At 35.4% G+C, this 27977-nt stretch overlaps 2 protein-coding genes across 3 annotated transcripts in view; one reads left to right on the top strand and one right to left on the bottom strand.

Annotated features, from left to right (window-relative positions):
* Positions 1-960: 960 nt before the first annotated feature.
* On the bottom strand, positions 961-22881 carry LOC132849883 (GRIP and coiled-coil domain-containing protein 2). Of its 2 annotated transcripts, none has more exons than XM_060875890.1 (23): positions 22729-22881; positions 22430-22489; positions 22239-22323; positions 22060-22127; positions 21784-21888; positions 18727-21000; positions 18359-18401; positions 16867-16967; positions 16535-16633; positions 15707-15826; positions 15291-15455; positions 14411-14515; positions 13488-13650; positions 11530-11630; positions 11017-11094; positions 10366-10503; positions 6831-6952; positions 5919-6095; positions 5206-5423; positions 4506-4691; positions 3299-3438; positions 2892-3093; positions 961-1320 (listed from the first exon to the last, which is right to left on the bottom strand). In XM_060875890.1, exons 1-23 carry the CDS (start codon positions 22732-22734, stop codon positions 1247-1249), a joined length of 4830 nt encoding a protein of 1609 aa, XP_060731873.1. In that variant the 5' UTR covers positions 22735-22881; the 3' UTR covers positions 961-1246. The 2 variants fall into 2 exon arrangements, with proteins under 2 accessions (XP_060731873.1, XP_060731874.1); XM_060875891.1 differs by having other exon boundaries at positions 22430-22486; positions 22729-22803.
* A 2219-nt stretch (positions 22882-25100) lies between these two features.
* Positions 25101-27977, top strand: part of lims2 (LIM and senescent cell antigen-like domains 2) — a 10003-nt gene continuing 7126 nt past the window's right edge. Inside the window, exons 1-3 of the mRNA XM_060877236.1 lie at positions 25101-25427; positions 26680-26839; positions 27649-27715. Of these exons, the coding sequence (XP_060733219.1) occupies positions 25243-25427; positions 26680-26839; positions 27649-27715 (412 nt within the window). The 5' untranslated portion in view covers positions 25101-25242. The remainder of the gene's footprint in view (positions 25428-26679; positions 26840-27648; positions 27716-27977) is intronic.

Consider the following 27977-nt stretch of genomic DNA (forward strand, 5'->3'; position numbering starts at 1 on the left):
CAACTCCTTTCTGTGATAATTTGTGTACTGGTAAGTTGTTTCATTAAAGGTTATTGTTTAATATTATTTATATACCTCCATGTGGTTAGGTTCACATGTCTTTTCCACTTTTGTCTCTAACCTTTGTACTGCCTTTATTGCTCTGTTCTCTAGCTCAGCATGTCTTTGTGGACTTTAATAAAGACACTTTGCAGTTGTATCCAACACCCTGACAGTCATAAAAGAAATATAAAAAATGCTATGCTTATGCAGAGATTCAAGCTTAAAATTTCTTTGTACAGTAAACAATGTAAAATTTAACAACGTAAAATTTGAGTAGAACACCCTAGTTGAAGTAAGAACATTAAAGTGAGTTTGTGAAATCAGCACATTCATAGAATACAGTTGTTTATTCACAGAGTACTTCAAGGGTTTTGGTCTTCTCCTATGTTCTTCTCCTTTATGTTTATGTCTGCTCCTCAGAGCAGAGAACAACATTTACTGAGGTAGCATTTTTCTGTTAATTAGTGTGGCCTAGTGAACCACAGCTAATCAGGCTAAGCCTCTTGAACCTCTTTGTCTTTACAGCTGTCAACATGTGTACATACTTATTTCAGCAGGGGTCTATTAGCCAAACTTTATTTATCTTGTCAATTTCCATGTGTGCTTTTTACGCATATTATGACTGAACATAGAAAGAACCAAAGCTATTAATACACCATCACATACACATTTTCTCCGTTTTTGTAATTTTTGGAATACTGATTTAATTAGAACAAATAAAACAGTATCCTTAAAAATTGTGAAATTTAGTAGCACTGTAGAAACTGCACATCACACTTGCTAATCATGCTAAATGTTGCCTGCCTAATTTTCTGCAAGTTTTAGAGAGATATGGAGAACTGTTAAAAATAATGGTTAAGCCCTGGTTTTCCCTTGTAGTTGTATTTTACTTTGACAAGATAACAGACAAGATAAATGTTCAACATTTCAGCATAATTCTTTAATCTCTTGACATTTTTTATTTGAACTATTGTGGCTTTAGGGATATTACATATTAATCACTTGGGTTATCTTCACATATATCAGGGAAAGCTGATTAACAGATATGTGCAAAAAATGTGAGTTTTCAGTTTGCTACACAAGTCAATTGCATACTCTCAATTGTCACAAGAAAAAAAATCTTAAAGATTTATTTTAAAATCTTTAAAAGACATTCACTTTACAGACATTCATGGATTCTGTGGATACGTGATGCTTTTAGTTCTTATCTGATCCCAGACCAACTGTGGAGATATGAAGTCCAACCGGATCCTCTAGACGCTGCAGCCTCTTCTTCACCTGAGTTAAACATTGTGTTAGTCATTTAAAAATGCAGGTGTGAAAGAGTATTATATTATTCTTGATCTTGTACCATAAACTTTACATGACCCTAAATACTGACACACTTGAGGCAAAAAGGTTTACAAACACATAGGATAAAGGCATTCAGAACCAGTTTTTTAGCAAAGAAAATAGCATAATTGTATAACAGTGTAAGTTGCTTATTAGGGTATTATCTACTTTATTTCCACAAGTAGATACTATTTCCACATCAGATTTTCTGGTTAAATATTTATATACACGTTGGTAGTGCATAAACCTTTAGTGCCACATGAATTTGAATCAAACTCTTTGTGTAGCCTTTTTCAAGCTTCTCACAATACAAGAACTTATGCTCATTCTTCCTGACAGAAGTTTTGTGGCCCACCCTGCTCAGTTTAGTCAACATCTGTGGTGATGCTGGTCAGGGCTTTGTCATGGCCACTTGTAGCCATTAAGCCACTGTCTTCTACAAGTCCCTGTTGCCATAAAATTTGAGCTTTTTGGCTTCAGTATTTGTAGCCAGTCCTTCCTCCACATGATGTTATCCATTTTCTTTCCTCAAAACAAGATGATCAGTGCCTTTTATTGTTTTTGGAAACACCATGATGCTGCCACCCCCATGGTTCACAAGATTTTTTGCATACAATGTTTATACAGATACTTTTGTTACCTTCAGTAAATTTAGAAAATTGCTCCTTAAAAGGACCAAACCTGTGAAGGTCCACATTCTTTTTGTCTTATTTTAGTTGCTTTGGATTTCCAGTGCAATCAAACTGCACTGGCTCTAAAGATAGGCCCTTTTACACCATCGCTGCATTCCAATTGGCCAATTAGAAGCTTCTATAAGTCAATCAATTTCTGGAATTTCCTGGACTGTTCAAAGCAAAGGTCAACTTGGTGTTTGCTAATTTTGACCCACTAGAATATTCATATAATGAATTAAAGCTAAAATAAATATATCCAAAAGTGTTTAAATGCTTGCAGAATTTCAGTTTAAGAAAGTTATCAAAACGTTAATGATTGTGAATTCTTTTGAAATGTTACACAACAGTATTTTATGGACAGTATTTTCTGCATAGTAGCATGGAGTAGTATTATGTATATTTTCACTTTGTGATGAAAAAAAATAAGCTTCATGGCTTTGGACAAGCTTAATTTTAGAGATTAGTGATGTAATTTTGAATGTTAAGGAATTTTTGACAGGTTTATTATATATTACAATAATCACTGAGAATTTGACTGTAAATACTGTACAGACTCAAGTGGAGAAATCCCACTCATGTCAACATATGAAGAACACAAGTTAGTTTTCACTATTCATTTGCTTAGCTCTTAGGTTTTTTGGGATAACGTGATGATGCTTATCCAAACTGTTATAGATATTCAAAGATCCTGGTTAACACAGAATTACTGGGGTGTATACGGCCATCATAATTTCTTAACTTAAGGCCCTATATTTCCAATAAATGTATTTTTTGCTATTTTAATCAACATTAAACCAAAGAAAATAAAATTAGATATTACACACAGCCACAAAATGTTCCTACCATGTGCAATTGCAGAAAGTTTACTCTTCTCTTCTGGGCTGAGTTGCAGCATTGTGTGTATGACAGGCAGCAGCGACTGCTTCTCACTGCCAGGATGAAGAAAAATAAACTGCAGCAACACATTTTTCAGATACTCCAGGTTTGCAACTGATTTCTCTCGCTCCTGATTTCGCTCCAGACGACGCATCTCACTCTTCAGGAGCTGCAAAAAAACTTAAGTCAGATTATTATGTCCATGTGAACATGTCCATTATGAACACGACAGTATCCTAACAGAACATGAATGTTATCCTCTAAACAGTACATCCTTTAGTTTGCAAGCACACTAGTGCTGTCCCATAATGTTGCACACATAAAGTAGGGGAGTGACAATATCGTGACAGCCAGAGTAGCAACATTTTGCTTACATTGATCTGCTCCATGAGGATGGCGTTGGTGGCTTCACTCTCATGTAGCAGGCTGTTCATGTGCTCCATGCTGCGTGTAGCTGTATTCAGTTGGTTAGTTAGCTCCTCCTTTGTGGGCTCTACCTGCCACACAAACGGTTCTGCACACACACGGACACGGACAGGGACACGGACAGGGACACACGGACAACCGGATGGACAGGGACACATGGACACCCGGGTGGACAGGGACACACGGATGGACAGGGACACACGGACACACACAAACACATGCACATGGACACGTACACAACAAAATCAGCATAATGATCAAGAAATATTTACATAAGCATTTACCCAATACTGAAACATATTTTATTAATTTAATATGATCTTCCTGTAAAATGATTATGCTTAAAATCTATGTAGTTTTTAAGCATAATCAAATTAGAGGAAGATCATATTAAATTATTAAAATATTTGGAACGTAGCAAGCATTAAAAATATGCTGAGGATAGACATGGTAAACACTTTAAACACAGAGCTTTATTTTGATTATTTACTTCTGTATGTCTTTATTTAGCACATATTTCTGTTTGCCCATATAAACTGTCTTTGAGTAGGTATAACCAATAAAATTATAAAATTCATGGGAAAAATAATAAACATTAACTTCTGAATAACTAAATACCAATGGGTCCATTTATTTATGTCATGATATTGTTAGTGATTTTGCTCATTTTATGTTAATTGTAATGCAATTTGTAACATTCATGGAAAAAAGCACTACTAAACCGATCTGCATCCTAAACTCACGTTGCTGTAAAACACTTTTAGAAAGGCAACCACCTAGAGAGGGATAAATAAATTCATTTTGACATAAACCCCACACCATAGATAAAACTTCAGTACTGTGTACTTTGCAGCTAAATTCTAGTGACTCTACATTTAGATGTAAATTATTTCTAAACAAAATAGCACAAAAACTACTACTACTAATAATAATTTTAATACTAGTAATTTAGCAATGTAGCAAAACTCACAACACACACAAGTACTGTAAAAAACAGGAGCAATTTCAATTTTAAAGTCCTAACCCAAGCTAAAGTAATTTATTTAGACAGCTGAAATAAAATCTGTTCAAACCTGCAGTGTAAAAGCATATACTGTGGAAAGAGTTAAATGATACTGGACTACATCTAAGGAATATCAGTGGAATATACATTACCGTGTTTGGGGTCAGGTGAAGTGAGGAGCTGCTCAAGACTGGGTGGAGGAGTCCCTGCTGTGGAGATAGACTCGGTTTCTGTTGTCTCCATTCCCTCACCTTCCTCTCGTGCCATGTTTATCTCAAACAAAGGAAGATCTGTAAGTTTCTTCTCTGACTGTAGCTTCTTGCTCTGCTGCTGAGAAACTAAAGAGACAAAAGAGTTTTTTGGAAGACCAGGCATTACATGTATGCCATTTGGTGTGCTGTATCAGTCTGCATCATGAACGTCACATATGTTGAAAACAGGAAATAAAGCAATATCTCAGCAAATAGCTTGATTTCATATCTAGTATTCCTTGGGATCAAGTGTTGATGGTCCCAATGTTCTCTGATGTTCTACTGCATTAAAGGGTGGGTAAAAACGTGTTTTGCCCCCTTAATTGCTAATTGTAGCTTTACAAATTATTTCTATTTATTATTGATCTTGATTATTATATATGGAACACTTTTGTTTTTATCAATTTTAAGCTTGCAAAAACATAAAATCCAAATAACAAACAAACTAATAAATAAATGCTGATTTCACAATCCTTAAATCCTAGGAGCAACATATCCATTGTTCAGTATAAGCCAAAAACTATTGATATACACAAAGATTTTTGAGAGATTTGACCACTGCCAAACAAAAACACAGAATAAAAACTGAAAGTGTTCTTACCTGAGGTTGCAGTCTCTTTTTGCAGCTGGAACAGCTGGGTCTCCAGGCTGTTAATCTGGTGCTGCAGGGTCTCTACTGTGCTGCGATGTTCATCCTGAAAGTGGTGCAGCTGCTCACGGAAGCTACTGCGTAATGTTTCTGCTTGTGCCGTTAGCTGAGCCACTGATTGGCTGTGCTCTGACTTTAGCGCTACATTCTCTGAATGCAGTGACAGTAACCTGAGATTGGGGTATTAAAAAAGAAAGAAAGAGGAAGGTGCTGGTTTTACATAGTGGTTTATCTAAGTACCCGTTTGTTACCATAGCAGCAATTATATATAGGGGCAGCTTTATTGATCAGTGTTCTTAACACAACAGTGAAACTTTTCTTAATTTTATTTATTTATTTATTTATTTATTCCTTGGTTATTAAAACCAACATACTTTAATTACCCATTTGGGTAGCAAATCAAATGCAGTGCTTCACCAATTATAGATGGAAATATCCTTGAATTTCTCATTCTAGACAGTCTTGATACATGTGAAGTGTTTTTACAAGCAAGGCAGAACCTCTAGGATAATAATTGTGTTTATCTGCTATGCTTTGATTAGATCTACTGCTTTCAGTTTAACCAAATAAATATATAATTTTAAAATGTCTATTAGTTAATAATTATGCAATATGCATCTTAATTGAGTGCATAAAACCACTGAATAAAACCAGCTCCTGTTTACCTCTCTCTCAGTTCAGCCTCTTTAGTAATAGTCTGCTGCAACATTTTGTTGTGACGCTCCAAAAGTGTGTCATATTCCGTCTGAAGCTGCTGCAGCTCGACATTGCAGCTCTTTGCATTTAGTTGACTTTCTTGCAGTTTGGACCTTAACTGGTCCACCATGGTCTCCATTGTCTCCCTGCTCAGTGCAACACACAGAATATCAACTGGTGCTTGAAGTGTTCAAGCATCACAACTGCTTTCAATAAACAAGAATCAATGATTTTAATCTGTTAGTAAATTACATGATCTTTAACAGCTTCACTTAAAATGAAGGCACAAGATTACAAAATGCACCCATAATGTTCAGTCCATAATTATTTAAGAAGTGATACAATTTTAATAATTCTGCCTCTGTACAGCATTATAATAGATTTGAAATTTAGCAGTCAAGATGTGATATAAATGTACACATTCAGATTTAATTAATTACAGAGCCATTTATTACAGAGTCCTTCCATTATCTCCTGCACATAGTTTGCCCATTTGACTGATAAGCAGTTTAAAGGCCAGATGTGGCCTATTTCTTCATTATTTCATGAGAATGTTTTTACTCTATTTATTTCATGAGATCTGAGAGTTCTGAGTTTGTGTCCAAGTAATGAAATGTGTTTGGAAACTGGACTGGATATTAAGGGTTCCCATAAACAGTAATAATACAAGTATAGGAACTCTTTACCTGTTTGGAAAAAATCACTATCACTAAAAGGTTTTTGCCCCCTTAACTGCTAATTTCAGCTTTATTTCCATTTATTATTTTGTTAACGGATTATTGGATTAAGTGAAACAATACTATATAATTTATAAAAAAAAAAAAAAAAAAAAAAAAAAAAAAAAAAATGCTGATTCAGTAAATAACAGAAGAAAATCTCACCTGTCCTGTTTGGAACAATCATTATCGCCTTGAGTAGTGCTCTTACTTTTCTGCTGCTTAAGCACATTATGAACTCGCACCTTGTAACTCTCAAACTCTGACTTTGTGGACTCAAATTCAGCCTGCAAATTTACACACAAGTATATAAACTTTTTATTTTATTTTATTTATTTCTAAATTAAAACAAACATTTACACATTACGCATGCCTTATATGCATCACAAACTACATAATCAGGGCTAAAATTTATTAGAAATGAACAATGTAAAAGCATGAACTATACTGACATGGAAGTCAAAATCATCTTAGCTTTCCAAGTTGATTCACTGAAATCCACAATTTATTGATTTGTTAAGAAGTGTCTGGAAGGCAGTTACTTCTTAACAAAAGATATAGTCTTTATAGTCAGATATAATACTTGGCGTAATAATGCAATAAAGGTTATTGTTCACTGCATAATTTGGGCCATATTCAGAGTTAAGCATGCACAGTACCTATTTAATAAAGAAATATGCTCAGTCAGCATATCCTTTACACTGTTAATTTGTCTTCTTTACAGGAGAGCAGTTCAAATGAACAGAAGTGAAAGTGCAATAAGACAGATAAACCAGATTTATTGTTAAACTGATTCTTCTCAAAGTATATTGCGTTACACACACACACAACACATACACACAACACATACACACACAATCAATTAAATTTTTTTTTAATAGTGCTTTTATCAATTCACATTGTCTCAAAGTAGCTTTACAGAAGTATAGAAACGGAATAAAAAAAATGAAAGTTTAAAGTTTAAAATTAAGTTACTATATATATCTCTATCTCTAACATCTATCCATAATGAGCAAACCAGAAGTGACGATGGCAAGAAAAACTCCCTGACATGATATTAGGAAAAAACCTTAAGCTCAGAACAGGGCTCGGAACCAAGCTAGTAGGAAACAGTGCTTTTGAATTGTGGTTCAACAAAGCATTTGAAATAAATAAATAAATAAATAAATAAATAAACAAACAAACAAAAACAAATAAATAAATGAAACTGGTATGGACAAAAATGATGGTACCCTTAACTAAATGTTTTGTTGCACAACCTTTTGAGGCAATCACTGCAGTCAAGTGACTTCTCTAACACTCAATGAGACTTCTGCACCCGTCCACATGTATTTTGGCCCACTCCTTATGAGCAAACTGCTCCAGCTGTCTCAAGCTTGAATGGTGCCTCTCCAGACTGCATGTTGTAGCTCTTTCAACAGATCAATAGCATTTAGATCAGAAAACATAGAAAGCCAATTCAGAATGGTCCAATGTTTTGTTCTTAGCCATTCTTGGGTGTTTTTCGCTGTGTGGCACAGGTGGCAGCATATTTCGCTCCAAAATGCCTTGACAATCTTGGGGTTTCGTTGTATAAACCTGACTGCAAGATGTTTTCTATCGACAGACGCTTAGCGTCATCATTAATGCGCTTGTCTCCTGTACCGGACCTGTGATGGTCATGTTGGTTTGAGGCCTGCTCGGAGATGGCTGAGTACGATTAGTTAGTCTTATCATTTTGGAAAACCACTAGCCACAGTATAAGTATAAGTTTACCATTTGTTAACTTTATTATTCCTTAAATTTATTAATGTTTAATGATTTTATTTCATTAATTATAATTATAATAGTTTCATTATATTTATAAAAAATATTAAAAGGATGATAAATTATTATTGAGATAATAAAGCCCTAAACCTACCCTATAACATAACCCTAAACATAAACTTATGAATAAAACTTAATTTTAAGTTTTAAATTAATTTTATTGAAACCAAATGCCTTCTTGATCTGATATGTGACGGAAAAGTGTAAAAAAGCTATTTTGGCATAAGTTAGGAATGAACCCAGGTCTCTGGTGTCAAAGCTGCACATACAATAGTACATGCTCATCATCTAATGCCACTGGGGCCACTGTTTGCTCAACAGTTTCATGCAGTCACTGTTTCATGCGCGACTTACTTTTTTTAATAAAATTAATATTGTTACATTTTGTAAAGTCTATAATAGACTGAATAGGAGCTAAGAATTCTACAACAAGAAGCATTAATTATCCTCTAAATAAAATCACATAGCATCATTTTTAAATAATTTCATAACAATCAGAGAGATTTAGATGAGGGGATGTGGTAGCTCAGTGGTTAAGGTGTTGGGCTACTGATCAGAAGGGTCATGGGTTCGAACCCCAGGTCCACCAAGCTGCCACTGCTGGGCCCCTGAGCAAGGCCCTTAACCCTCAGTTGCTCAGTTGTAAGTCACTCTGGATAAAGGTGTCTGCTAAAAGCCATAAATGTAAATGTAAATTTAGATACATCACTCTTGAGTTTGACAGTTAGATACATGGCGAGACTTAAACCACACCTAAAGCTGCACAGAGTGAATCTTCCACTTCACACCTCTGTGAATGAGCAGAGATGGACTCAAACACATCAAACAAAAACTCTACCATACTGTAGGTAAAGCGTGTCCTGGTTAAGCACTGGAGGGTGAGAGAACGTGAAATGTTTGCAAGGTCACAGCAGTTTTCAGCAAACAGGAATACAGTTTATTGGTCATTTTTTTCTTAAATTTTCATTTAGGAAGAATGTGGCAGATGAGTAGAATAATCTTCTTAATAATGTTTTGTGAATTCTGATCATAACTTTTAATACATTTGCGATAGCAAAAATATGAGATAAGACCATACGTTACTCGTTAATGGATCATCGCGTAACTAGATTATCTACAACCCACTCTCACATATTTCTGTCCCTTAGACCCCTTGACTGGATAAATACAGTGCTGTCCTTTCAACGGTTTGTAGTTAAGTGGAATTTGAATAACACGTGCAACTGTAATCGCAGGAACATCAAGCTACATGGAGATGGCCTTATAGCCTTTACCTTTAGCATGCTCCTAACCCTCCTTCTAATCTCCGGAGACAACTCTCTTTAGCTTTTTGTGGTCCATGTTCAGTGTGGTGTGCACCATGATACCAAACAGCACATTGACTACTTTTCACCCTTTAAATAAGCAGACTGATTACATGTTTAAAGACACCTGTGATGCTAATTACAGGGCACACTTTAGTGTCTATGACCATGTCCCTATGGTCAAATTATTTTCAATCTTTTCTAGGGGAACAATCATTTTTGTCCAGGCCAGGACAAAATTTGCTATTTAAACACTTCTTTTGAACCACAATTTAAAAGCAGTCTGATTTTCATTAGTCAATTTCCAGTAAATTTATTTTCAGTAATTTTTTCTTTTAATTTATTATTACTTTTGTTAGTTTCAAATTTTTCAGTGACCATTGTGAGTTTTTTCATTCTTTAATGGAAGGGTACTAACAAATTTGTCCACATGTGTATAGTCAATTCCCTCTTGTGCAGAAATGTGATAGTGATTTGAACAATTGGAACAATTGCAGTCTCTGGAACAATTTAGAATGCCTTTATAGCTGTGTATTAGAATAGCTCAGTATTGCAGGTGTTTGCATAAAATGTATGAAGGGTTTAGATACCTTTGTGGAGCTCAAATCATTCTGTAAAGCGGTTACTTGGGACTGGTAGGAAGTGACCGACTTCTGATATTGATCGCTCACTGACTTTAGCTGCTCTTGAAGCCTGTGCCGGTCTGCAGTCAGTTCACTACATTGAATCTAAGACATAAAACATTCACACTCAGTCACTTACAAGAAAGTGAAAAGAACACATTTAAATACCCCTGTTAAAACTGCAGGTTTTTGTGATGCAAAAAAATAAACTGATTTAACCTAGTTAATTGTAAAAGGATGTTGTCAAATAATTGAGTTAGAATGTCTTTGGTGTATGTCGACTGTTTGACCCACAAACGTCCATTCCCCATACACATGTTAAAGGGAGAGCAAAAGAAATCTAACAAAAACAGAGGGATTGGTCATTCATTCTTTTCCTATCATTGTATGTTTCATTTCTAGATAGTAGCATTTAAATATCACAACTACATCCAAATTACATGTTGGCTAGAATGGCTGGAATCAAAGACACAGCAACATAGGAACTAAAACAGAAAATTATGGCAAACAATTACGCAGAAAAATGTTAATTAATGCTAATTAGGTATGTGCCACTAGAATGCCACATTTTTCCTTATTTATCTAAAATATGCTAGAAAACTAAATATATATTTTTACCTTGTAAATTTCCAGCTGTTGTTGAATTTCCTCTAATTCCCCTTTCATAGAAGACTGCAGAGTCATCTGAGATGCTTCCTGAAAAGCAAACAGTTAGTTAGAAAAAATTAATTTGATAGGTTTTTCAGGAGACATATTACAATTTTAGGGACTTTTTTTAGGAACGGATGACTGATCCAATATGTAGATTTAAACAGAAATCTATATTGTTGTGTTTAGTGTTGAAATCAACAACATGATTATATACATAAATTTGCTCATATAAAAAGAGCAAAGACAATGCTATGCTAACACCCCGTCAGATAAATGCTGTGATGGCAAAGTAGTCCAGCTGAAATAGGCCTTTCTTATGCAGTTCTCAATAAAAACATATACCCTGTACAGACCAATTTCAGTTAATTATACTGAGTGAGGTGAAACTGACCTAAACAATAAATGTGATCAGGTGAAGATGGAACACAAATCATGCAGTAAACATCACAGACTTAATGTGGTTAAGCACATGGTACTCACTGCCTTTTTGGCTTCTGCCAAATCCTTCTTAGTTTTCACCAGCAGCTGTTTAACCTTTGCAGTCTTTTCCTCTCCGATGTCCACAAGTGACTTTAATGATTCTAGAGTAAAAAAATGTTTAGTTTCTCTAACTGAACATAACCAGTGTATTACCAACAGTTCTAGAAAACATCAGCACTTTGTACATTTAATTTTATCCCTATATGCAACCCAGTCACTGGGGTTGCATAAGCCAGTGTGACTTTAGTGCCGGTCCCAAGCCCAGATAGATGGAGAGGGTTGTGTCAGGAATAGCATGCTGTGTAAAACCTATGCCAAATCAATTATGCGGATCATAAACCAGAATTCCATAAACCGTATTGGATCAGTCGAGGCCCAGGTTACCAACGACTGCCACAGGTACTGTTGGCCAGCAGGGTTCTTGTGGAAACAGTGCTACTGTTGGATGATGGCAAAAGCCCTATTCGGACGGGATTAGTTTTACGTGGGGACGTGGAGTAATGCAATTTTACCTCAGGATGTCTGTAATATTAATTGGCCAATTCGCACGGGACAAGACATCTCAGTAAAACTAGCAGAAGTGGGAGGGGTAACTTGCTTTACGCACCACAGTAACCTCCTTGTCGTCATGTGCGTATGACGTTGCTTCCTGTTATCACGTGCGCAAACAGACAACATGGCGCCTCCATGCTTGCAATGCATGCATGCTTGTACATATTTACAGAAGGTAAAAGTCGCCGTAATCTTTACTGACATTGTCCGTAATGATTACCGACATGGCACATTCGGATGGGACAAAAATCACCGAGAAGCTCTGGTAATAATTACTTTACCCCCACGTCCCCACGTAAAACTAATCTCGTCCGAATAGGGCTAAAGAAGGGGAAGGCATATCCAGAGGCAGTGAGAGAGGAGGAAGTGTAGGAGTGTGGAGGTGAGAGTCAGAACTCTAAATGTTGCCAATATGAGTGGCAAAGGAAGAGACCTGGCTGATATGATGGAGCAGAGAAATGTGTACAAGAGACCAGTTGAAAGGGGAGTAAGGCTAGGAGTATTGGAGGTGGATTCAAACTGTCCGACCATGATGTAGATAGGAAAAGATTTGGTGTAGAGCTATTCCTGAAAGAAGAGTATATTAGGAGTGCTGCAGAAGTGAAGAGAGTGTCTGACGTGATGATTATGAAGCTGGAAATTTAAGGGGTAATGGACAAAAGGTCATAAATGCCACACAAGTTGGGGGTGTGATGATTTTTGGAGTGAGTTAGATCAGACAGGAGTATAGACTATGATGTTCACGGATGACATAACCTGAATATTTGATTCACCCAGATTTAATATGGGATTTAAGTGTTCAATTAAGTGTTCAATTATATAAACTGGAACTATACATCATGATGCATTTATGAGAGTCCAATTCTAACCTTGTTAAAAAATGAAATAGCATAATATGATCAGCATATAAAAGAATTTAAAGATTATAGATTTTTTTTAAATACACAATATGACAAATCCCAATCACTATTTTTTAACCTTGAATTTGGTAACTGAATTTGCAATGGTGAAACTTGCTGTTCTAATATTTGGTCATGTGTAATAATGGGAGGAACAGGTTAATGGTTAGTGAACAGGGGGGCATGGGCTTAATAGACACAGGTCATTGAAAAAAATTGTTATCAGCTCCCTAGTTTTTGTGAGGTTGTATAGATCTGATGCTAAGCAGCAAAACATAGTCTCTCAGCACAGTAAATATTATGCAAAGTATCAAAGAATACTCCGCTGTCATGTGCTATTTTCATTTAGTTTCATTTGGTGCATGACTGAAAGTCATGATTTGATTTATCAAATCTGCAACAGTACCATCAGTCACATTCCGTCTAAATCTGTTGAAATCAGGTTGTCCATGTTTGTTTGTAATATAGGTTGCACGTGGTGTTTTGTCAAAATATGAAAACACCTGCCTATTTCCTGGTTTAGATTCTCCTCCCTCTCTCGCTGAGCCTGAGTTTGTCTTTCCAGCTCTTTTAGCAGTCTGTCCTTGTCAGAAAGCTGCAGGTTCAGATTTTTGACCAGCCGCTCATAATCTGCCATCTCCATGTCCAACAAGGTGCTCTGCTGGGCATCCTAAATAAGAAAAAAGAAAAAAATCCAGGCTTAAATATTATATATATATATATATATATATATATATATATATATATATATATACATATATATATATATATATATATATAATCTATAAAAAATATTTATATATTTATATATATTTATATAATCTATAAAAAAAAATATATATATATATATATATATATATATATATATATATATATATATATATATATATATAAAAAAAATAAAGCAAATTTACATAAACATAATATATATCAAAATATATATAAAAAGCAAAATAACAAATCAAAAGTAAATTTGTTATCTACACAAGCAGCACTGTATATATTATATGCATTGGAATGATGTGCAATGATAAGTCCTGGCCAAATAAACTGGGGCAAACTGCCTCATGTGTGTGCTCTTTATTTTTGGAATGGTCTATAATTTTTTTAAATCTTTGATCTATTGCACTACCGTGATTCACTTAAAGCCCTTTGTAATGGCCTTCTTAATAAAGAAGACTGGTTACTATTTAATAGCCTATAACTCTGTTGCATGGCAGTCCAAGTATATAATAGTACAATTAGAGGTTTATTTTACACTGACCAGAAGCCATAGAAGCAAGAGCCAACCACACAGTGGTGGTGACTGATTTTAGGTGTAAAATCTTTTTACCAATAATAAGAAGAAAAATGACAAAAATGACAAAAAATATATCATTAATGATCAGCAGGTTCTGAGGACTGCTTGTAGGGTGTAGTTGTGCACATACCTTCCTAAGCTGCTCCAGCTCTTGCTCTGACTGCTGCAACTGTTGTTTCTGTTTCTGTAGCAAAATATGGAGCTCCTCAACTTCCTTCACAGCACAAGCATGCTCCTAAAAACAGAAACAAAACCATACACATGTCAGAACTAAACAAATACACATAAGCATAACAGTAACGTAATTGTGTGCCACTACTGCTCATACTACTTCACAGCGATGTCTTATACACTAATATTGATTACAATTTCTAATGAACACACATCTTATATAATCTACTGTAAATGTGCAACATTGCAAAATTGAATTAGTATATGTAAGAATATATAAAGCAGTTTAATAACTGTGACAGTGTTGACTGCACCATAAATATAGGGTCACTTGAAAGTTTGTGAACCCATTAGAAACTTCTATATTTCTATATAAATATGATTAAAAAAAACAGCAGATTTTCACACAAAATCAAACAGATTTTGACTTTTTCCTGACTTCAGAAAAAGAGTTCTTGCAAGCTGTTGTGCGGGACTGATCAAAAGTTACCAGAAACAATGCACAATGGGTTCACAACAAATATCATGCAATGTTGGATCATTCAATAATTAAATAAAGTAGTATAAATATTGCTGGCTAATTTGTTTGATGCCCTGCGATGGGTTGGCACTCCGTCCAGGGTGTATCCTGCCTTGATGCCCGATGACGCCTGAGATAGGCACAGGCTCCCCGTGACCCGAGGTAGTTCGGATAAGTGGTAGATAATGAATGAATGAATGAATTTGTTTGATTATATTCACTGTTTACTTTTATTATGTGTGTGAAAAAATGTATGCAGAAATATAGAATTTTCTAAGGGTTCACAAACTTTTATGCGACGCTGTACATGGAGAGCTACCTTTGTTATTTGCTCTTTCAAAAGCCTTTCTGCCTCCAGGTCTCTCTCCATTAAAGATTTGAGTTTGTGCATCTCAAGAGCCTGTGACTCCAACTGTCTAACATTACTTTGGAGAGTCTCAGTATGGGCCATCATGTCATCTCTCTCAGAAGAAAGTTGCTTATGCTGAAAGGAAAAGAAATTACTTTAATGTCAGTGTTTTGTTTTTGCAGGAAAAGACCTAAATGTAACTTAAATCTAGTGTGATTTTAAATGTAAAATCTGAATAAATATGTGGAAAGATTTCTCTCTTAACTTTGTAGATAGTCTAAAGTTTTTGGAGTTCATTACTAACAGGGATTCACATATTCAGATTCAAGTATGTTCCTCCAGTTCCACTAACTAATAAAAAAAATGTATTTCAAAAATACAAATACCTGTTCACCAACTTCATGCAGACGTTTGGTCAAGTCACCAACTAGTTTTTCTGATGCCACCAGTTTCTCTTTTTCTTTATCCAACAGCTCATTTTGCTTGTCATACTCAATCATAAGATTCTGTAAATTAAGTTTAGTAATAAGAAGTAAAATTTACAAATTTTAAACATAATATAACTAATAAAAAGGGAATTAAAACTATAAGAAGGGTCTGATAACTAAAGTAATGGAGGGGAGTTCAGTATAGAGGAGTTAAAAATTTTTTTTACATATATATATATATATATATATATATATATATATATACATATACATACACACACTACACACACACACACACACACATTATATTTATATATATATATATATATATATATATATATATATATATATATATATATATATATATATATATATAGAGAGAGAGAGAGAGAGAGAGAGAGAGAGAGAGAGAGTTATAAACATATGCAATAATTATGTACAAAATAAATGACACCTGTCTAAAAAAACCTTATTTAGAATTTGAAAAATAAAGCCTCAGCTAGTTCCACATGCAGAAGTCCACATCTTAACCAGCCATATTATTTCCAGCTATAAATACATAAATTTGTAGTAACTATAGATTTGTTACTACAATTAAATCTAGTCAATCAGTTATTAGTTTATTTTAACTAGAATAATATTTTGACTAGATCTCTTCATTAATCCCAAAGGAAATTTGCACAATCATTATTATTGTTACTTGTAAAACAAGTATGTACTTAAGTGTATCTTTAAGGACAGGGTAATGTATGTAAATGCTTATTCCATGACTGCCTTATACTGTACCTTATAGGCCTCTGCACCATGGATGATGGCCTTCATGGAGTCTGACATTTTATCTCTTTCAGCTCTCAAAGCCTCCAATTCTTCTGTTAGTCTGGATGTCTTTATAAAAATGGGCAGGATATGTTACTTTATGTTAGGTTATGTTGAATTTTTGACAACACAATAAAAGGTCTGATACTGATATCCACTTTTGCCAGCTGCCAAGACCGCAAAATGTAAAAGTACCATGTAAAAATACTAGTTTTACAGAAAGCAAAAGCAATGTCTCAAATGATATGAGAGGAAAAAGTGCACCCAAGACAAACTCAAAGATAAGCAAAAACATTACAAACCTCTTTTTTGCTTTTGTCCAGTTCCTTCCTTGCTTTCACAGCTACAGCTTTGAATTTATTCAAACGTTCTTCTTTTTCTTTGCTTTCTTTTTCTAAACAATCTACAGAATAGGAAAGGAATGAGGCTAGTTATGACACAGCTGAGCCAATATTGTGATACCAAGAAAAGAACAACCGTCTATTATGTAAACCAATGTGTACTGTGAAGAAGTATTTGCCCCTTCCTGATTTGTCCCACTTATGATAGAGATCATCAAATAAATTTTAATATAACACAAAGATAAATTTCCTTTATCAGGGGAAAAAAATCTGCCCAAACCTACCTGACCCTATTTTACATACGGCCAGGTAGCTAACTAAAACAATTAACTAAACAATTCTGCAAAGAAGAGTGGGCCAAAATATCTCCACAGGGATTTAAAGGACACATTGCCAGTTATCGCAAACAGGTGGGGTGTACGATGTTTGAGAAATGCTTCAAACGTGTAGCCAATGAGCAGAAAGATACGTGTCTTGTCAATATGCGGCGGAGAGAATGCAGAGAGTTCAGTGCGCATGTCTGACATTAGCAGAACATTTGACATGGTGGATAAAAACAAAAGCGAAAAAAGGCTTACGATAAGGCAAGAAGCAGGACCTGTGTTATTATAGGATCAGCTTTCCAGCTCTGGAGAGAACTGAAGGAGCGGGAAGGCCTGCAATGGGACGCTGAGGTTGCTTTTTTCCTTCTCGAGTAACATTGGTTTTGCTTTGTTTCACAGAACTAATATATGCCGGCCTTTGCATAATTATGCTTGTGTGTCATTTTTGCTTGTTTGTTTATCTGCAATCGTATTGTTCTTCCCTTCAGCTATGATAAAGACACATTTCTTTCCATTAGTTTCCTGGGTATATTTTTGTATCCTGGGAATATTTTTGTATGTGTGGGTGGAGCTACAGGGGTGGGACCCATTTGGGATAGGGGCGTGTTTGTTTTGGGGATTTCAAATGTCAACATTGGCTTTCAAACATCGTACACCCCACCTTTAATTGCAGTCGTTGCCACCAATGGTGGTACAATCAGTTATTAGATTAGGGGGCAATTACTTTTTTACATAGGGCCAAATAGGTTCGGCCATCTTTTTTCCCCTTAATGAATGAATCATCATTCAAAAGCCACATTTTGTATTTATTCAGGTTATCTTTGTGTAATATTAACATTTGCTTGATGAACTGAATCAAAACTGAATCTGAAAGAAAAGGAAGGGCAAATAATTTTTTCACAGCACTCAGAGAGAAAAAGAATAATTGTAATGTAAGCATTGCATTTTTCTCATCTAATGTGAAAGCAACAAGACTAAATTAACATTTAATTTATAAGCCAGACTTGCCTACACAAATGTAATGGAAATGTAACATGTTTTTAGAGACTTGAATACTTCTTATAAAGAGAGCACTTTAATTACATGCAATCTAGAAAATTGTTAAATTAAATAGAAAAATAAAGACCCACCTATTTGCTTCATCTTTTCATTCAGTGTAGATAGCTTGGATTCCTAAAAGTAAACAGTCAATTATTTGAGTCTGTCTAGACAAGCATGACACCACTTCATGTATGTGTAGGTTTGTGATGACACTAGACATGTACCGATGCTATATAGTTTTCTAGATATAGTTTTATATGAGATTGTAATCATGCATCAGAACTTCATGAAATACTTAGCACTCTGCTATTAATACCAGAAGTGTTAATTCTCTGTCATACAAATGACTAATGGCTCAATCTTACTCATATATCTTGATATACATAGTAAAGAACAACAAAAAAAAAGAAAATGTGAGAATTAGCATTAAACAAATAAATGATACATAACTACAAACCAGTAAATGGGAGATTTCTTCCTTGAGATGGGCTATTATGCTCTCTTTTTCACTTAGCTTCTGTTGGAGCCCTTTCATGTCATCTGTTTCTTGAGCACCGTTTTCACCTGCAGGTTCTTCATGCTCTTGGCTCACCACGTTCCCTGTTATTTCGCCTTGCTGATTTTGGACCCCTTGCAAATTCTCTGTATCTGCTAGAGCTCTATTTGGACTGGAAGTCTGTAGGTACCTGTCATCATTTAGGTCAGCCTGCTGCTTTTGCTGTAAAAGCTGCATCTCTTTTTCCCCCAACTGCTCTGTTAATATCAGTTTTTCTTCTTGAACTCTTGACAGGAGATGCTTCAGCAGTACAGATATGTCCTCTTCTTTATCTATGTTGACAGAGAAGTTTTGCCCCAACATTTCACAGATATTCTTCTGTGCATCAGAAAGTTTACTTTCATGGGTTTCAATACGTCTCTTCAGATCATCCCTTTCTTGAACCACGGTCACCAGATCATTTTGGTGTTTATTTTTTTCCTCCTTTAACACATTGCAACTCATTTTTTCTTCCTGAATGATAGACAGAAGATGGTTCAGCAACACAGATAGGTCTTCCTCCCCAGCTATTTTCACAAAGTAGTGCTGCTCCAGTATTTCACAAACTTGCTTTTGTGTATCAAACTGTTTTCTTTCCTTAGTTTCAATAAACGTTTTTAGATCATTCCTCTCATCAGACACAGCTTGCAGGTCTTCTTGTAGTTTAGCCTTTTCCTCATTTAACAAAATACAAATTGATTTATCTTCTTCAACTCTGCATAGAAGATGGTTCAGCAATCCGGAGATGTCTTCGTCTTCATCTATTTTCACAGAGTAGTATTGAGCAAGTATATAACAGAGTTGCTTCCTTGCCTCGAAAAGTTTTTCTTCATTAGTCTCCAGATTCGTTTCGGGAGCATCACATTCTTTAAATGCAGACTGGTGATCTTTTTGCATTTGAGCCATTTCCTCCATTGACACAGGAAAGACCTTGGCTGAAGTATTGCAGGATTTATCCTGAGTTTGCTCTAAATACTTTTGCTCTAATTTCTCTATTACACTATTCTTCTCTCTGAGCTTTTCCTCCAGCTCCTGAATTGAAACTGCTGCCTGTTCCTTCATGGCATTGTATTTCTTCACAAAGTCAGATGTTCTATCTCCAAGGTCCATCTCAAAGTCTCTCAGAATTTCTTTTGTGTGTTCATATTCAGTGGTAATAGCCTTGTTCTCCTCAGAAAGCTTCTTGCATGTGTTTTGCAGATCTTGTGCTGCTTGAACCATCACTTCTTTTTCACGTTCATTATTGGAAATGAGACAAGCCTCTAGTTTTTCCATTTCAGCTTTGTGCAACACATTTATTTCATGAAGAATCCGATCATGTTCTTCAAAACATATAGTTTTTGCTGCACTTAGGTAATTAACCTCTTTTTCAGGGCAAATCTCACCTTCTTCTTTAGTCATTTGCAATTCATTAATTTTGAACTCCAGTTCTTCCCTTTCCATGCTGAACTCCTCCTTTAAATGTTTCAGATCACCCTCAAGCTCAGTCTTTACATTGGTGAGGAATGTGAGTTCCTCTTTAATCATTGTGTTTTCTGACTGTAAATCCAGTAGATTTAATCTCAATTTGTCCATTTCATTCTCTGGGCCTTCTAAACTTGAGGAATCCAATGTCTTAAGCAATTCTGATGGCTTTTGGGTCCTTCTGTGGAGGTCTTCTTCTTCCTCTTGAACATCCTGGAGATAGCTTTCTTTAAGTGCTATTTGTTCTGATAGCTCTTCCTGGACCAGCAACAGCCTCTCCCTCTCCATATCAAAATCTGCAGCATTGATTTCAAGCTGTTCTTCCAAATATCTGACCTCATCTTCATGCTGTTTGTTCAGCCTTGAAATCATCTCCTTAAAACTGTCAAAATCTTCTTGGGTTTTTAGGAGAGTTTTCTGGTGAGTTTCTTTAAGAGCTTCCTTGTCTGTTATCCATTCTTTTTCAGACAATTCCAAACTCTGCTCCAAATCAGATATTTTGCTCTCATATTCTTGACGAATTGCTTGAATTTGAGAATTGAAGTCTTCCTGAAGTCTACATCTCTGGATTTCTTCATTTTCATTTGACATTTTTTTAAAAAACTCCAATTCATCTCTGTACTTTGTTTCTGTGTTTTCAATCTGTTCTTCCATAAGCTTTATCTTTTCAGTGTTGTCTTTTTCAGAATGATCTAGTTTCTTCTGGAGAGCAGCCAATGTCGCTATTGACTCCTGTTGATAAATGTTAAAAGTAGTAAAATTATTTAAATTAAATAACTTTTATTATTTAAAAATCTTCAAGACCAAACATGGTGAATGGCAATAAATAGCCTTAACTGAAAAACTGCAACTTACATACTCTTACTTGAGTCATTCTGAGATTTCAACCCTAAAAATAAATTGCTTTTGGGTGCTGCCTCCAGTGGGCCATCAATGGATGCTCCAAGCCAGAGAGAGGGGTAGGTAAGCTCCTATCTCCCTGTGGGGATTCCCCTTGGGTTAGTTACATGACAAGACTCTGAGCTATGGCTTTAACCAAGTGAAGAGTTTTCAGCTGGTACAGACAGGAGCTGCCCTATTCTAATCATTATTTCAGTCATTAAGGAATATGTGGTAGTGAGTGCCTCAATGCTTTTCCAGGCATATCCTCAGTATACAATGGCAGGGCAAAATACTGATCCATCTTACTGCCTAATTCTCTTGGAAGGACACTCACAGTGACCCACACGTGTTGCCTCATACCGCGAATGTAAATTAAATCAATTTGACCAGATTGATTTACTACATGCACATAGATCTTCTGCTCCAGTGAATTATTCAAACTCAAAGGGTACGATTAAAAAAAATGTAAAAGCCTCCATAAAACCAAGGTATTCACAGACAATGGACACAGAGTTTCTGTCAACAATGGGACTTGGCCATAGGGAACGCCGCAGAGTTTAAGAAGTGTACACAAATTACACTCAATAGACTCAATTGACAGAGTAGTCATAGACAGCTAAAACTCCAACTTACTTCACTTTGGTTTCTCAGCTTTTCATTTTCTTTGCGCATTAACACAAGCATCTGTTGAGTCTCTGCTTTCTCAAGCAATACAGCATCCATTCTCTCAGTCAGCTCCTGTTTTAAAAGATAATGTTTTTATTGGAACATATAAAATGTTGTTCTTCTGTAGCTGCACCTGTGTCTCGTTGACCATTAACATTCGTTTGTACATGTTTGTGAATGTACGTTTGTACATTCAATACAGAATGTACACTATTCAATTTCCACTATATACTGGCTGCTTACCTGTATTACAGAATCATTGGAAGTATCACCTTTAATAGTCTTCATTGCTTCAACTTTCTCTTCTAAATCTTTAAAAACAAAAACAAAAAAAACAGCTATTCACCCTCACGTGTGTATGAGAATGGACAGAAAAAGCTAAATCAGACATAATGGGGAGATAATAACTTGTGAGCATTTACCTGTACACTTTAACTTTAACTTCTGCATTGCAGCCATCTGCTTTTTTGCAAATTTAATGAGATCATCTTTGGACAATGTGTCAAGCTTCACAGACACGTCAGGAAAAAAGATGACATGTCATGATACTGTAGCCACATTGATGTCTCAGAAGCTTTTTACACATTTAAATAACATGACATATATAAATTACCTTAGACTTCCCATTGGCCACACAGGAAGAGGAGCTGCCACACTCTGCATCCGGGTCCTTCTGTAAACAGTCGACAAGACAATTACACATTTACTGAACCCAAAACTCTTTACGTCCTTTACTTACCCAAGTGCTTCGCTTCCATAAACAATCAGAACATTTATTCAGCAATACACTTTATTACACTTTAATAACCATTTGTTCAGAACAATTTAACATATGTACTTTTGTACAGTCGTAGAACGGATGTATTTTAATAATAGTTAGGAACATTCACATAAAGAAAGATGCTTACTCACCTCCATGTCGACACTAAACGCGTTAAAATAAACACAACTGAATTGTGTTAAACACTAAGCTTTACCTAACGCCATACAGCCAGAAGAGCGGCTTTATTTCCGCTTTCGTCAATCAATGCGCAAGCTTTTGGTGGAGAGGCACATACTGTATGGAAGGCCATCGGGGTCATACATGTGGCCATATACAAAGAGATCCTAAATGTGATAAAAATGTAAAAAAAAAAAACGATTGATATTCACTACATGGCAAAATCATAACACCCATTTTGCGTTTCTTTCCCAAACCTCTACACACAGTTGGAATCACAATTGTATAGAATGTCTTTGGAGCATACATGAAACCTGAACTATATTTGCTATAGTTGAACAGGGGATCAGCTGCATTGGTTGGACTGCAAAAAACATCCTTCACAGAGCACTAAACTCAACCCCACAGAATAGTTTCAGCATGTTTATAGTTATGTGCTACTTTCTTTATTGTTAATGCCGGGTATCAGACTGATTTGATGTCACCTGTGCAAACTGGGGTTACCCCTGACTTTACATGAAGGAACTCCACATTTACATTGAACCCTAAACACCCCATCAATTTTAAAATACCAAGAAAATACCAAGCATAGCATTTTTACAAGGAGTACTGTATATCATTATACTGTTATATTAATCTGTACCAAGCTAATGCTACTGCATTATTTACTATCTGTATTGGCTTCTTCTTTATTGTGCTGAATTTATTGTAAGGCCTTGACAGTAGTTTGTGGTGTAGTGTTGTGTTGCACAATTTATGTTTCACCTTGAACATTTGCGACATGGTTTAATTACTCAGTATACTGGCATAGGACTGAAACGCCTAATTGTTTTGTATTTTCATCCTCAATAACACTCGCATAACTGTACTGTATTCTATTTTTACAATTATATTGATGCCACCTACTAGTGAGAAATGACAATACTGCTCCGGCAAAGAAAATTCAATTTATATTGAATGGTTTAGGACAGAGATACTGTATTCAACTAAAATTTAAAGAGGTCCAGTAAGACAAAAATTTCTTGAAGCAAAGGTCAGGAAGATCATAATGTCTAACTAGTTAGTGTGATATATATTTAAGTAGCCTAGTAGTTGTATCAACATCTGCAAGCAATCAATACCTGACTGTCAAATCAAATAAATTCAGTACAATTCAAAAACATTTTGACAATATTTATTGTCACGTAACATAGAACTGAACATATGTATGATTGTAGATATGTATAATGTTCTCTCATTAAATAAATAAAAGTAAGGCTACATTTCAAAATAAGAGAAAAGAAATAAAATGTGAAAATTGTGTATGTTTAAATAAAGTGCTTAACTTTCCCTTTTATATCTCAGTGAGAAAACTGAGCTCTGGCTTGGCAGGATGTTAAACCTGGCCTTGAATGGAGTCAGGGCCGTTCTCATACACATGTGGAGGTGCTCATTAGTGACCCTGGAACCATATTTAGTTTGGATTATGTTCATTGTAGAGAAAACTGCCTCGCAGTTGTATGTAGAGCCAAACATGGTCAAGATGTATAGGGCTACTTCCCTCAGACCTGGGAAAGCTGTCTCAGGGACGCTGTCTTCAGATTAGAGTGGATATGTTTGTTCAAAAAAAATGTTGTCGTCTCATAATGGTATTTCACAATGCCTCATAATATGAGACACTCTGCTGAAGTGTGACGTGTGAACAGAAATCAGTCTCCGTTGCACTCGTCTGTTTCTCTCCCTTTCTCCGTCTCACTCGTCTGTTTCTCTCCCTTTCTCCGTCTCACTCGTCCGTTTCTCTCCCTTTGTTTTCTACATGTATCGCTATCTTTCTTTCATGTGTAACTTTACTATAATTCTCTCTCATCTGTCTTGCACTGTTGAGTCGCAGTGTTTACTTCAGGAACGCACAGACTTGATTGGTCTGTGAGTTTCCATTACCTTTACCGTAAAGACTGCAAAAGCTGCGCCGCAAAATATGTTTTTTCAAGTGCTTAAGGGTCTAGTTTGTTGCCCAGAAGGTCAGGGTTCAAGGTGCCAAAGTTGGGCAATTGAACAAGGCCCTTAAACTTACTTACTGACCACAATCTCCTCAGTTGTGATATGAGAAGAAAATGTGTGTGGTGATAATAAATGCTTCTTCCTATTACATTTTTGCCATCATTATTCTACAACAAAAAAGAACTGGTAAAACAGTATTTTAAATAGCCCAAAAAAAAGAGTTTCTCATGCTTGCAGTATGATAAGAATGTGGCATGGCTAACTGGTGGAGGAATGAAATCCCTCACCCACACACCCTCATTCGCCTCTATTAAAACCCTTAGCAGCTGCTAGTACCTATTTTGGTGATGATGGCATCAGGCTATTTGTAGTGAAGCACAGGGGGAAGTGATCTGCCTGTTTTGAGACTTTAACAAGACTGTTCTGTTTTCTTACAGTCCCACAGATGAGGCCAATCCTTCTAGATTACTTAAAACATCCTGACTGACTTTTGTATTGTAACCAACATGGAGGCACAGAAACAAGGAATTCCACCTTCAATTCCTGAGAATGAAGAGCTCATAGAGGTGCAGATAAATGGAGTCCAGGTCAGGAAGAATGGTGGGGAAGCTGAATTACCTCTCTCCAAATCTCAGCGAAGATGCAGTGATGTGAAAGTGTATAAGGAGTTTTGTGACTTCTATGCTCGTTTGTAAGTCTCACAGTTCATTTCTGTACTCATTAATGATTATTTTCATGGATAGATTGTGTTTTCTTTTTTCTTTACAGATTTTTTTACTCATAGCAATTCTCAGAGACTGACATTACTTTTACATATAGCAGAGTATAGAGCTATGAATTGCCTGCGGTACTGGCAAATTAGTTAAGCTACTATTCAATAAAAGTCAGAACATTTTCTTCCACAACATTAAAAAAAGATTATAAAGTGAGTTTGTTTTTTTTGTAGTTGTCACTGGACAAGTTTCAGTATCCTGGTAAATGGACATTTCAATATGTAAAAAGCACTGCTTCACCTTACCAAAACTAAATTGAAAGATTTATAAATGTAAAATTGCTTTTCATTAATTATCCTGTGGAAAAGGGAACAGGATAAAGGGAACACCCTTTTGCGCAGCCAAACAACCAAGACTGTGACACAAAGCATGATAACACTGCATAATGAGACATAAACTATAAATAGGCAAACTAAGCAGGAACTAATACAAAACAGGTGTACAGGTGTAAAGAGTCATTACAGCTATACTTTGCTGATAGAAGTCGTCCTTCATTAAATGACCACACCCATATCAATGAAAATATATTTGCCTTGTGGGTCTTTGACAAAAAAGCCACATGAAAGACTCATCAGTCACAGCCGAGTGAGGAGAATTTCTAGGATTTAAACAGTTTCTTAATGTAAATGCTGCAAATTATTTTTATAGGTTGCCTGCTACATGCACTTTTAACCCTATAGTTAAATAAATAAATGGAAGAGTTTTTCTCCAACTTTTCATTTCACACATTTTCCTGACCTTAGAGTAAAAATCAGCGTTAATTAAATGTTAATATAACTCTAGTTAAAAATACCAGAATTTGGTGGTCTAGGTAGTCTCAAATTTCTACTTTTGAGAACAGCCTTGATTTGTTGCAGATAAAAGAGACTTTTTATTTATTTATTTATTTATTTATTTATTTTACAGTTTTTACAAGTGTGCTTTGTTAAAGCAAATGCAAAAATGCAAGGTGGAAATTAACTTAACAAATGAAATGAAATGAAATGAAATTAAATTAAATTGGATGTGTCCCATCATCAATATTTCATACAATTTGTGTTTTTAATTATTTAAAAAACATGCCTTTGATCAGTCATGTTACATATTGTGTTACATTTTCAAGAGAATACAAGCCAGTTACAAAACTGTATTGGTTCCATTGTGGTGTCTTTTTTTTTTTTGTTTCCACAGTAATATGGCAAATGCCCTTGCTAATGCTATATGTGAACTTTGCAAAGATGGCTTCACTCCTGCTGAAAAAATTGTAAACAGTAATGGCGAGTTGTATCATGAGCAGTGCTTTGTGTGTGCACAGTGTTTCCAGCAATTTTCAGAAGGGTTATATTATGAGGTATGTTTGTACTTTTTCTCTTCTTGCTGAATTATGTATGTATGAATGTTACTGAATTAGAATACATTTATTGAACTATATTTTTTAGAATAAAAAATTGCCAGAATGTTTAAGACAAGACAAACTTGCCAGAATGTTTAAGACAAGACATATAAATAAAATCAAAGTTGCACTCCTACAAGGTTTTTATTTCAACGTTCATTAACCTAAATGTGTGATCATCCTTAGTAACTGCCTCTCGTGACAGTGTTTTATTTTAGGCTGCTAGCTTGGCAAATAGAACCAACAGTGCAATGAGGCATGAACGTTCATGTACTGATGCATGCATGTTCATGTACTGATGACTGACATCGCAAGAATTCATTCCATGCTGATGGTGTTGACATTACTGTTTTGGGTTTATTCATTATTCCAAAAGTTTGTGGATTCAGCGCAGAGTTGTAAAGAATGTCTGTGTGCCTTAGCATTACAATTTTCCCTTCACTGAAACTAAGAGGCCCAAATAAAATAAGCCCCTGAGCTCCATAAAGACATGGTTTGCTAAGGTTGGAGTGGAAGAACCTGAGTGTCTGCACAATCAACTGGAAAACTAACTGAACACCAGACCTCCTCACCTGACATCATCTTACTAAAGACAACTTTTATACACTTTTATATAACAGTTATGTGTTTAGTTCTAACAAATAAGATGAGCCTCAGTGTGAAACTCTGAAATATGTCAGTTATCACATTCAATAATTAAATATCAGATAAGATATTAGTGGCTTATAACCCAAAGAAAACTGAAGGTTGTCATTTTCTTTTTGCAGTTTGATGACCGAAAATATTGTGAGCATGATTTCCATATGCTTTTTGCTCCTTGTTGTAATCAGTGTGGTGAGTAATTATACTTAATAACAGAGTGTATTCTTACTAATTTTCACATCCAACACATCCAAAGAAATAAATATTTTTCCCCGTTTGTCTCCGCGTCACATACCAAAGTACTATTCTACACTGTTACTGAGCTTTAATTGTTTTTCCTATATCAGTTAGTGTTTGACTTAACATTTAACAGTTAAAAATTCCAAGAAGCAACTGAAAGGTCTTGTATACCAGTCTTCAAGTATTTCAAAATAATTTTGAAAGTAAGGTCAGA

This window comes from Tachysurus vachellii, chromosome 8 (assembly GCF_030014155.1).
Source record: "Tachysurus vachellii isolate PV-2020 chromosome 8, HZAU_Pvac_v1, whole genome shotgun sequence".
Lineage (NCBI taxonomy): Eukaryota > Metazoa > Chordata > Actinopteri > Siluriformes > Bagridae > Tachysurus > Tachysurus vachellii.